At 42.7% G+C, this 11882-nt stretch overlaps 1 protein-coding gene across 1 annotated transcript in view; it reads left to right on the forward strand.

Moving 5' to 3' along the window:
• The window catches only part of LOC107296016, a gene marked incomplete at its 3' end in the record, with an annotated part of 149851 nt that extends 144531 nt beyond the window's left edge, over positions 1–5320 (forward strand). Inside the window, 1 exon segment of the mRNA XM_029285959.1 lies at positions 4014–5320. Within this exon segment, the coding sequence (XP_029141792.1) occupies positions 4014–5320 (1307 nt within the window).
• Positions 5321–11882: the final 6562 nt, after the last annotated feature.

Raw genomic sequence — 11882 nt, forward strand, 5'->3', positions numbered from 1 at the left:
GGGGAGGCCCCCCCGAGATATTTGCAGTCAGCTTCACCGCCTTTGTCGTCAGTGGCTACAGCCAGAAAGACACACAAAGGCCCAGATGCTGGACCTGGTGCTCCTAGAACAATTCCTGGCTGTCCTTTCCCCAGAGATGGCGAAATGGGTGCGGGAGTGTGGAGCGGAAACCAGTTCCCAGGCGGTGGCCCTGGCCGAAGGCTTCTTGCTGACCCAGGAGTCTGAGAAGATGCAAGGAGAGTTGCAGGTGTGAGAATGTAATTATGGCAGTTTTAAAGAGAATCTCTCTGAATTTGTCAATGTCTCTCTGGCAGAATTGTCTGGGATTATGAACTCCTAAGGCCTGTTGTTCTATTCTTCTTCCAGAGGATGCATTTGGGGCAATTCTTCCATTCTCACTTTTCAGCTTAATCGATGGACATTGGGGTCTGCTAGGTTGCGTGTGCAATACTGATAATTCATTTCTGTCTCTGTGCTCTTCCCTTCTTTCTCGCGCCACGTCTTGTCCAGAGGTCCTTGCGAGCTACCGCTGAGTATCCCCAGAGGCGGAAAGATTCGTCCAAATCCTCCCAGGAGCCGTTATTCAGGGAGAGCTTCCAGCAAGATCGAAGTCAGGACACCAGACTAGGTAACAGAAGCTCTTTTCATGTGATGTGAGGTTTGGGCATCCAGCTGATTGTTTTGTTCATCTTGAGTGAAATCTCTCTGCTTCCACTGTTCTCTATCTCACAGGTAATAGAAAGCCGCCCTTCATATTTTTAGAGCCATCTTCTCTTTGTGATAGAGCTGAAAGAGTGGCTGAACCTCTGCCTCAGGTAGGAGGAGAAATGTCGGAAAGGTCCACGAATCTTGGATGGGTTTCATTTTATTCTGTATAATATTCAATGTATAATATTGCTGTTTCTAATGTATAATGTTGCTCTTTCCAAGCGAGACAAATTTTAGGTCATATCGTTGAAAATTCACACTCGGCTTAACTTCTGATCAATTTTCTCTGCCCTCCTGCTTCAGGCTCAGATTTCATTGACCAGATGTTGTCTTGACCACAGATCCTCTTTTCTCTCTCCCAGGGTCATTCTCACATACCATTACGAGCTCTCTCAACACTTCCATGAAGGTGTGGAGTGGAGTTCCCTCAGTTGATAAAGCAATCCATAGGCCAGTGATGGCGAACCTTTTAGAGACTGAGTGCCCCAAAACTGCCCCCCACGCCTGTCCCGGCTCTGCCCTGCCCACTGGGCCACCCACCACCTCCACGGCCCGCCACAGATCACCCAGGTAGCCCAGCAGCGCCATGGCGGCCACGCCCTCCACCCATGCCCCGCAGCATCATCTGCGCGCGACAGGGCACAAGGGCAGAGTCTTGTCCCTGCTGCCCGGCTACCATGCCCTTGGCTGCGCTGCTTTGCGTGGGCTGCGCCCAGGGGTGACTCTCCTCCGGGGGGGGGCTGCTGGTGAGGAGGGGGCTGTGGGAGGAGGCGGGGCTGGGGAGATGGTGTGTGTGCCCACAGAGAGGGCTCCGAGTGCTGCCTCTGGCACCCGTGCCATAGGTTCGCCACCACTGCCATAGGCAAAAAATCAGATGGATTTCCCCTGTATTTCCTTCTGCTCATTCTAGGAAGAATTGGAGCCAGTGATAAGTAGTGGGTTTAATACCCAACTACTAATTGACCAAAAAAAACCTGTTTTAGTTGGCTACACTGAAAGGCATTCCAAATACTTCCAACTTGATCCAGTGTGCTTCAGTTGTGCCATCAGCCAAAAGCTGTGAGATCTCATTCTGAATTCTGCAGAAGATGCCTGTTTTGTTCACAGGATCTCCCTGCTTAATTGGTGGAAGAAAACTGTCACATTATTCTTGGGATTATCTGTTAATTGGGAAACTTGCTTCCTTGTCCAGGATGTCGTGTCTTTGGAGGAAGTGGCCGTGTACTTCTCTGAAGAGGAGTGGTCTCAGCTGGACCCTGACCAAAAAGCACTCCACGGGGAAGTCATGCTGGAGAATTCCAGGAATTTGGCTTCTCTGGGTAAGAACCCCCATCTGTGCTCAGAAACGTAGAGAAGGAATGGGTGGGGGGCTTAGATGTTATTTCTGATAAGAAAATATCACTTTTTATTTATATCCTGACTTTGTTATTTTTTTGCTCAAGGTAGTAGTACTCCTCCTTCTACTACAAGCTAGTAGTACTACTACTACAAGGCAGTAGTACTCCTCCTTCTTCCTATTTTCCCTCTAACAACAATGCTGTGGCATGGGTTGGGCTGAGAGAGACTGGCCCAAAGTCAGCCAGCCAGCATTCGCACTTAAGGCAGAACTAGAACTCGGAGTGAAGGAATCAGTGATTAGTCATTGCAGGGTGCAAATATGGCTGACTGCCTTCGCAGTGTTTATTGCCTTTTATACAGGTATTCCAAATAGCATAAAGTAACATGGCATCAGCATAGCAACAGCATTTCTATTGGTGAAACCCCTTGCCAATCCTTAAGAAGATACCAGCTAGGAGGCCACAGCCAAGGAGCAGTTTTCTGCCACATCCTGCCATATCTGCTGGTACATATCTGCCATAACCTAGCTGATATGTACCAGCCTGGGGTAGTTTCCCACATTGCCATGGCAATGTGAATGGATGAGATCATGTAGAGAGAAGAGGCATGCAGGCTTTGGAAGGGCAGTTTGCTGCTCACGACCTCTACCTGACCCCCATCTCTACATCAGAGTCTCCCAGTTTGTAGTCTGGTGCCTTAACCACTGGACCAAACTGACTGAGATGTGCCCACTTGTGTTCTGAGTTTGGCATCATTCCAAGTTGAGGGTCGGGAGCTATTGCCATCCAGAAACATTATTGACTTTCAAAGATTCTGTCTGACAGACAAGTGGAGATGAGGTTTTTCATTGAACCGGTGGGTATGTTGTTGTCCCAGCATTATACAGTGTCCAATAGCACTGTGGGAGTTTGTGGCCCCCATGGAATTGTCCCAGGTCATCAACAGGCTGACACACATGGTTGGTCAAAGTTTAGGACAAGGTTTTGCTTAGTTTCGTTCTGAGGTTATCCAGTTTTGATATATGAGAATTGGTGGGATCCCACTTAGAAATATGTCTTTGGTAACAGCATAGTTTAGAACAGTGATGGCGAACCTTTTAGAGACCGAGTGCCCAAACTGCAACCCAAAACCCACTTATTTATCGCAAAGTGCCAGGGCGGCATCAGCATTGTGGTGCCCTCGGGGGTGGGCGTGGGCGTGGCCCACTGGGTGGGTGTGGCTGCAGTGGTCACGGCAGATTGGGCATGGCCAGGGTGGGCGTGACCACCTTGATGTTGCTCGGGGGGGATGCCTGTGGGGGCTGGGCAGGATTGGGGGAGATCCAGGGGGTCTCAGGGGGGCGGTGGGCAGGAGGCTCGTCCTGTGGGGTAGGGCAGGGGTGCCATTGCTGTGGGGCAAGGCGAGGCACGGACGGCTGCTGCCTGACACCAATCAGCCCCCTCACACACAGGCCAGCGAGCACACGGGGGCCTGCTCTACCAACTCTACTCAAGCTTGCTAGCCAGCTGCTTCGCCTCCTTTGTGCTGGGTGGGGCTGCCGCTCCAGGCGCCAGCGGCGGCCTAATGGACTTGCGTGATCTGGCGGCAGCGGCAGCAGGTGTGCCCACAGAGAGGGCTTTGAGTGCCGCCTCTGGCACGCGTGCCATAGGTTCGCCACCACTGGTTTAGAATCTTCATGTTTGCCAGCAAAACCGCCTAAATATATTTTGCTAAATTTCAAAAGAAAAGATTTGGTCCTTCCCCTAGTCTTGCTACAGTTTTCGTTTTTCTTTTTCAAGGCTTTAATGGGCAAGAGGATAAGAATTGCCAGGAAGAATGCCAAGCGATCCATCTGAAAGAGAGAAAAGAGAACTTTGCAGGTCAAGTGCAGCCAAAGAGTAATGAAACAAAGCAACCACAAAGTGGAATTAAAAAAGGCTTTCCTCAAGTCAGTTTGCTTCCTAACCGTACAAGCATCGATATGGAAGAAGAACCTTATAAATGCATGGAGCGTGGAAAGAGCTTTAATAAATCTGATAATCTTATTTCCCATAAAAAGACACATTCAGCAGAGAAACGATATGCCTGCAGGGAATGTGGAAAGACCTTCCGTGATAATCACTCTCTAAGAACTCATGAAAGGAATCACACGGGAGAACGGCCTTACAAATGCATGGAGTGTGGAAAGACCTTTAGTTATGGCAGTAATCTTACTTCCCACAAGAGGATCCACACAGGAGAGAAGCCATATCAGTGCATGGAGTGTGGAAAGACCTTTACTCGTAATAGTCGTCTTAATTCCCACAAGATGATCCATACAGGAGAGAAGCCGTACAAATGTGTGGAATGTGGAGAGAGCTTTAGGTGGAATTCTAATCTTGCCTCCCATAAAAGGATCCACGTAGGGGAGAAGCCCTATCAATGCATGGAGTGTGGAAAGGGCTTTAGTCAGAATTGGAGTCTCATTTCTCACAGAAGGATCCATACAGGCGAGAAGCCATATCAGTGCATGGAGTGTGGAAAGACCTTTACTTGTAGCAGTACTCTTAATTCCCACAAGAGAATCCACACAGGAGAGAAGCCGTATCAATGCATGGAATGTGGAAAAACCTTTCTAAGTAGCAGTAATCTTAATTCCCACAAGAGGTTCCACACAGGAGAGAAGCCATATCAATGCATGGAGTGTGGAAAGACCTTTCATTGTAGCAGTAATCTTAATTCCCACAAGAGCATCCACACAGGAGAGAAGCCATATCAATGTGTGGAGTGTGGAAAGAGCTTTAGGAAGAATTCTGATCTCATTTCCCATAAAAGGATCCATACGGGAGAGAAGCCATATCAATGTGTGGAATGTGGAAAGGGTTTTAGGTGGAATTCTGATCTCAGTTCCCATAAAAGGATCCACACAGGAGAGAAGCCATATCAATGTGTAGAATGTGGAAAGGGCTTTAGGTGGAATTGTGACCTCACCTCTCATAAAAAGACCCACACAGGGGAGAAGCCATATAAATGCATGGAGTGTGGAAAGGCCTTTACTTGTAGCAGTAATCTTAATTCCCACAAGAGCATCCACACAGGAGAGAAGCCATATCAATGTGTGGAATGCGGAAAGGGCTTTAAGAAGAATTGTGATCTTTCTTCCCATAAAAGGACCCATATGGGGAAAAAACCGTATGAATGCATGGCGTGTGGAAAGAGCTTTGCGAGAAATTACGCTCTTACTTGCCATAGAAAGATCCACCTATAGGCGGAGCCATATCAATACAGGAAATGTGGGAAGAGCTTCAGTAGAAATACAAGTAGTCCTCGGCTTATGACTGCAATTGATCCCAAAATTTCTGTTGCTAAGCAAGAGAATTGTTGAATGTGTTTTGCCCATTTTATGACTTTTCTTGCTACATTTGTTAAATGAATCATTGCAGTTGGTAAGATAGTAACCCAGTTGTTAATTTAATCTGGCTTTCCCATTGGCTTTGCTTATTGTAAGGTTACAAAAGGTGTTGACATGACCCAGGGACACTGCAGCCTTTTTAAATATGAGTCAGTTGCCAAGCACGTGACTTTTGATCATGTGACCATGGGGGTACTGCAACTGTCAAGTGTGAAAAACAGTAACAAGTTACTTTCTTTTGTACTGTTGTAACTGAATGGTCATCAAATCAACTGTTGTAAGTCGAGGACTACCAGTAGTCATCTAACATCTCATGCAAGGAGCATTTGGGCAATAATCCAAATAAATACTAGACCTTGTTAGATAGCATGTATAATTTGCCTTTCTAGTGCAAATCAGAACAAGGTGGATCCCAAATCCTGTTGTGGTTTTGGCTAAGTAGGAGCTTAGAACTGAAAAGTGAGTATCAGTGGAGATTAGGGACATTAATTGCCCTTTCAGTGATTTGTCCAGCCTATTATTTAACAGTTGCAGATTTCCCAATCATTTGAAGCAACTCCATCTGATCAATATATATCTGCTTTATCTCAACAAGAGAAAACTTAGCATTCCTTCCAGTAAAGTAGACGTGCAGGCAGAAATTCAATCCTCAGTCTCTTAGAGTTCAACCTTTTCTTGTTTTCCAAAGTGCATAGCTAAATATGGAGATTCTTGGTCAATCCAGGTCATAGTTATCCCAAAGATGCTTTTTCACGAGGCAATTGCGCTTTCTTGTTTTTCTTTGAAAACATTTCACTTCTCATCAGCTCTGAAGAAGCTTCTTGGATGAGAAGCGAAAGGTCTTCAAAGAAAAACAAAGTCCAGTTGCCTCGTGAAAAAGCATCTTTGGGATAATTTTTCTTGTTTTGTTTAATCTTTTTACAATCTGACATTCCACCCGTCTAAATGGGATGCAAACGACAAGCAGTAGCTATGGAAGAAATCTATAAAGAGAAGGAGATTTCACTGATGCCGAGTTGGAAAAAAAATAACACAGAGGCTGTGTGTACCTAAATGTGTGGTGATTTTCTCTCTCTTCCCTTCCCTTGTTCTTGCTCCAAATAAAACAGTAAAAGGAAAATTTAAATCTTGCTGGCATCCAAAAGAGTCAAGCATCAACTGAGGAAAGGGACTTTGGGAAAGTGCAGTGCCTGTAATAAAATTAGTACAATCACCGTAAGAATGGTTGGGAGCTTTTGCTGCAATTCAGAAAGTGCTGTAATTCACAAAGGAGTTACTACTTAAGGGTGATGAAAATAACTGAATTCAGATCTACTGTGTGAGACGGTGACTAGAGATAATAGGCATGTGAAAGTATTTTTCAGTCTAAAATATTATTTGTGTCACTGGTTCCTCACCATAAACCTGTACGCTATACTATGGAAGCGCTTCAGACGAAGAGTTCTGAAAAGAAACCACAACTGTGGGAAGCCCTATAAACCCACATGCAAAAGTTTTTCTCCAGTGAAGGTGCCAAATTCTGTTTTCCTATGGAATGACAAGGTCCCAGACAAAAGCTAAAATGGATTTTTTTTGGTACATTTATCTATAGCCTTAATTTAAATTAATGAAATACGGTTGGTATGATTTATAGTTAATGAACTTTGGGTTGAATGTCAATTGCGAACATCAGATTATTTTTGGAGGGGTTTACATGGTGGCTTTAAAATCTGACACCAGCTTGAAATCGTTTACAGAAAAGACAGCCTAACAATATTCTGTCAGCCCTCCAAGGTAAATCCAGATAGGAAACATGACCAGATTAATGTATTAATAGTGTAAATCTGAAAGTACACATCTGCAATCATCTTTAAAGTTGCCTCCAACTGTGGGATGGGCAATATATAAATTTAATAAGTAATAAATAACAGCCGGATACATTGGGACACATTGTTTTAAGTTTCTTTTGGGACTATTATGCAGCTGCACTCTCCTCCTTTTATCACATAGTTTTTTAGTTAGCATGTACGTATTTCCCTTGTCCCTCAAGAGATTCCCACAAAACATGTTCTTATAGTGTGGAAATAGCTTTTTATTTAAACCTATTCCAAGTTGTGTCCAGAAGCCAGTAACTATCATGAAAAAAAATGATTTATTTAGCCAAGCATTCAAGAACTTAAATGAGTCATAAATAGATTTTATACAATTACGTAACATGTACGATACCTATGGAACAGCGTTACACGAATAATGAAAATAGCCACGAAAGGAAAATGCCTATCCAGTTCAAACTGTCAAAAGGCCTATGTTTTTCATTATATTGTTTCAAAGATTCCAAAAATATCGAACAAAATTATCACATTGTTCTTCAACTATTGTTTAGGCAAAAACATAATTTTATTAGAGGTTATATGATACCTCTTGCTGTTGCCTCAAAATTTCTGTTCTGGATTATTGGCCCAGGTATCTGGGCCTACCTCCCTTTCCTACTGGTCTACTGTCAGGGAATTGCTCAGCCAATGTCCAAATGAAATCAGAGGCACTGAAATGAATTTGTAGTTTTATATAAATAAATATAACATCTAGATTTACATCAAATAAGATAGGCACATCACTACAATCATGAGGTAAATCATCAGGTAAATCTCAGAACAGCATACAAAGCACACAGAAGAATAAAGGGCGGGAAAAAGAGGAAACTCGCCCTTTACACCTGGCAACCAATCATAATGTAGATTGCCTCAGGCAGGAGTCCACCCACTTCAATCAGCTAAAACCGTGTTATGGCTCATTATACACTTTAATTTTTTTATATTTTATTTTATTTTATTTTATTTATAATTTAGGAATTTAATTTAATAGAACTGGAAGCTGCAGTTCCTGACAGAACTTCTGGCGAGCCCTATACTATGAATCTCCACCAGCCTTGCCTTGAAGGCAAGTGCCAACAGAAACTGATACAAAACTGCATAACATCACAGAAAAACACCCACAGCTACTACAACATGTACTTTCAGTGCCCCATTGTACTAAGCTCTGGACCTATAGATCAGGACTGCAGAGCCACCTCCATATCCATAGATGAACTTCACATTAGTGTGTCTTCCTTGAACCTGAAGGATTACCATACAGAGTAATACGAAATATGTTATATGGACTAAATGAAGAATGAATGCATGATGTTCCTATCATGCATCTTATCCATATCATTCTCTTCTCCAGAAGAATCCACCTGCTATTGGAAAGTCGTCTGCTTTCTTTTGGCCATCCAATATATCAACTAGGATCTCCAACTCCTTCCCAACATCCATCTGGGTTACAATCTCCATGGCAATTATTTGAACCCCAGAAAGACTTGGGATGTTGTGCTGGACCTGCTGTCAGCTATGGAGGCTAATATTTTTAATTACAGCTGTGGAAGGGAGAAAGACCTTTTCATTGTTCTTGAAGAAATTGACATCTCTCAGATTGCCACCATGTTGGCTGCCTAAAAAATCTGACGGACATGTCCATAGCATTTGTCTGAAATGGTATAGGTTTCCTGCCTGAGCAGGGGGTTGGACTATATGACCTCCAAGGTTCCTTCCAACATTATTATTACTATTATTATTATTATTATGGATCATCGCACAGTCAGCCAGATGTTCAGACTGGATTTGGCATTTTGTCTACCTATCGAGTCCTTACCCAGGACCTGGGATAGGCAGATGTGGATGTTTGATGGTATTACAGATATCGTCGCAGGATGGAAGCAGTTCCTAGTAAGGCCGCCTTTTGCAATTGACTAATAACGAATTTGTCAATGCCAATGGTGTTCAAGTGGTGCTCCAGTTGTTTTGGGATTGCACCCAAGCCGCCTATTACTATTGGTACTACCCTTGCTTGCTTTTGCCACAGTCTTTCTATTTCTATTTGTAGGTCTTTGTATTTTGTTATCTTCTCCAGTTCTTTCTTGTCTATTCTGCTGTCTCCAGGCACTGCCACATCCACTATCCAGACTACTACTTCTTCTTCTTCTTCTTTCTTCTTCTTCTTCTTCTTCTTCTTCTTCTTCTTCTTCTTCTTCTTCTTCTTCTTCTTCTTCTTCTTCTTCTTCTTCTTCTTCTTCTTCTTCTTCTTCTTCTTCTTCTTATTATTATTATTATTATTATTATTATTATTATTATTATTATTATTATTATTATTATTATTATTATTATTATTATTATTATTATTATTATTATTATTATTATTATTATTATTATTGAAAAGATGGGAAATGAAATCTCATTTCAGGTTCCGGGAATATTAAAATCAGCTCCAATTTAAGAATATTTGGAGATTTCATAGAAAAAAAAACCTAGGGAGGGTTCAGAGGCACTGATTGCTGCCATTGATATTAGAAGACAGGCAGCACCAGAGTTAAGTGTCACCAACGTAGAGAGTCACCTCACTCCATAGTTCTGGGTGACCTTCCCCAGTAGCCCTTGGAGACTAGATACCATATTGAAGGACAGCAGAAGTCATTGTCTGGGTGTTGACCTACCTTCCTCCAGCATCACTTTCTAGACATGTCCTGAGAGGAAGGACCACAACCACTAGGTAATGGTGCCCTCAGGGGTGTAAATGTGATTTTTCAATAAGACGCCTATCTCCAGCTACCCTTCCTCACATGGAGCCCAGGGAGAAGTCCAGAGGCCCCAGAGGACAAATTGCCTCTCACTGTAATCATCATCATCATCATCCTGGTCTCTGAGACCTCTTCTGCCACTTCTCCAGAGACTGCCTTTGACGTAAACATCAGACTGAAGCAACATGGAAGGGACATTATATCAGAAAAGGATAAATGCCTCAGGTTGTGCTCTGTGTGCCACACGTTTTGGGGCTGAGCTCTTTCACGTAACTTTCTGTACTTTCCAAGTGAAGCTTGTTTTGTCTTTGTTTGAATCAGGAAAGCCACTGGCATTTCCAACTTGTGAGGGTGCTTTGAATTCTTCTAACTCTTCTTTACAAACAGGAAGGGGGTTAATTCAGTCCCATGAATTATGGACCTCCTGTTTTTGTTTCTGATGCTGCTAGTGTCCCAACCAGTCTTTGTGAAGCTTAGAAGGAAGTGCCTGCTGAATTTGGAGCACCAGTACGGGAAAAAACCTTGGAGCTATTACAGGCCAGGAGACCATCTCATTAGTATAGTCACCTCTGCAACAAAAATGTCGCAGACAATGTTAAGTTTCAACATCGCTCCTTTTAGTCAGTCTCACTTGTAAGTCATTCAGCGTGATGGAGTTGCATTCTCTCCATTTGCAGTTCTAACCCTCTCATTCTTTTCTTCTTATTCCATTTATTTCTACGTTGCAGAATCTGCCTAATTTCCTCAATTGCTTTGATTTTCAGGGCTTACATTTTCTGTCTTCTTTTATGGAAGAAACTCATATCCATAGATGCACAGAAAAAAAAAAACTTGAAAGAAGTCCACACTTCTTTCTTATTCTCGTCTAATCCTGAATTTATGACTTGAACACTTAATTTTATTTAAAGTAGTGATTGTAGTTTCCCCTGCCCAGCTCATAGGCATAGTTTTATATGGATTGAGCTCTCATTCATATTGATCCTTACAGGGATAGAGGATGATATTTTTTTTTTTTAAAAAAAAGGCTTTTCTGGGTCACTTATGAAACATCCTCTTTCTTTTACGATGGTTCTATTTTAATAATTGAATTATTTTGCAACCTGGTTATTGGGCTGATGAAAATTAGTACTGCTACGTATTATGGTCCGTTTGTGCCTGTTAACTTTGGTGGAGGACTATTTTCACCCTTTCAACACTTGCACATTTTAAATAGTTAAGAATGACTATCATTTGCCTTTAGTTTTGGCTCAACATTGGCTTAAGTAGGATTATGGGGAAAACATGGATTAAATAGAAAGTATTTTTTTATTGCTGTTCATGGTGTTGATATTAACATGAGCATTATTTTACACTAGTTTGTCTTTTAGTAAATTAGAAATACAACGCTTTATTTACACCGTTCAAATGGCAAACAATAATCACCGGCTCCTGCAGAATCTCACACTTGGCTACAACATCCACGACAACTGTTTTAACACACTTGGCACTTCTGATGCCTTGCTGGACATGCTCTCGACTGGAGAAGCCAATGGTCCCAACTACAGCTGTGGAAGGAAGGACAACATTTTAACTCTTCTTGATGGAGCTCTTGAAGACACTTCCACTCAGATGTCAACATTAGTAGCCCCCTACAAAGTCTCACAGGTTTGTGTGTGTGTTTCTGTATCTGGTAAAATGATTGGGGTGGTACTGAGTGAATGATAGATAAAAGCATATCTCCTGTATGAAATTTAAAAGCTGCTTTTCATTATGGCCACTGTATGTCTCAGAGTATTAGGATCCACAGTGGGGAGGGAGCACACTTGTGAAGGTGAGGAATAGAGGAGTGCCTCTGTTTTCATATCAAAAGTGCACCAGGAAGATATAACAGTGGTTAAA

Source organism: Protobothrops mucrosquamatus, unplaced genomic scaffold, assembly GCF_001527695.2.
Source record: "Protobothrops mucrosquamatus isolate PMUCROS unplaced genomic scaffold, P.Mucros_1.0 scaffold2602, whole genome shotgun sequence".
Classification (NCBI taxonomy): Eukaryota; Metazoa; Chordata; class Lepidosauria; order Squamata; family Viperidae; genus Protobothrops; species Protobothrops mucrosquamatus.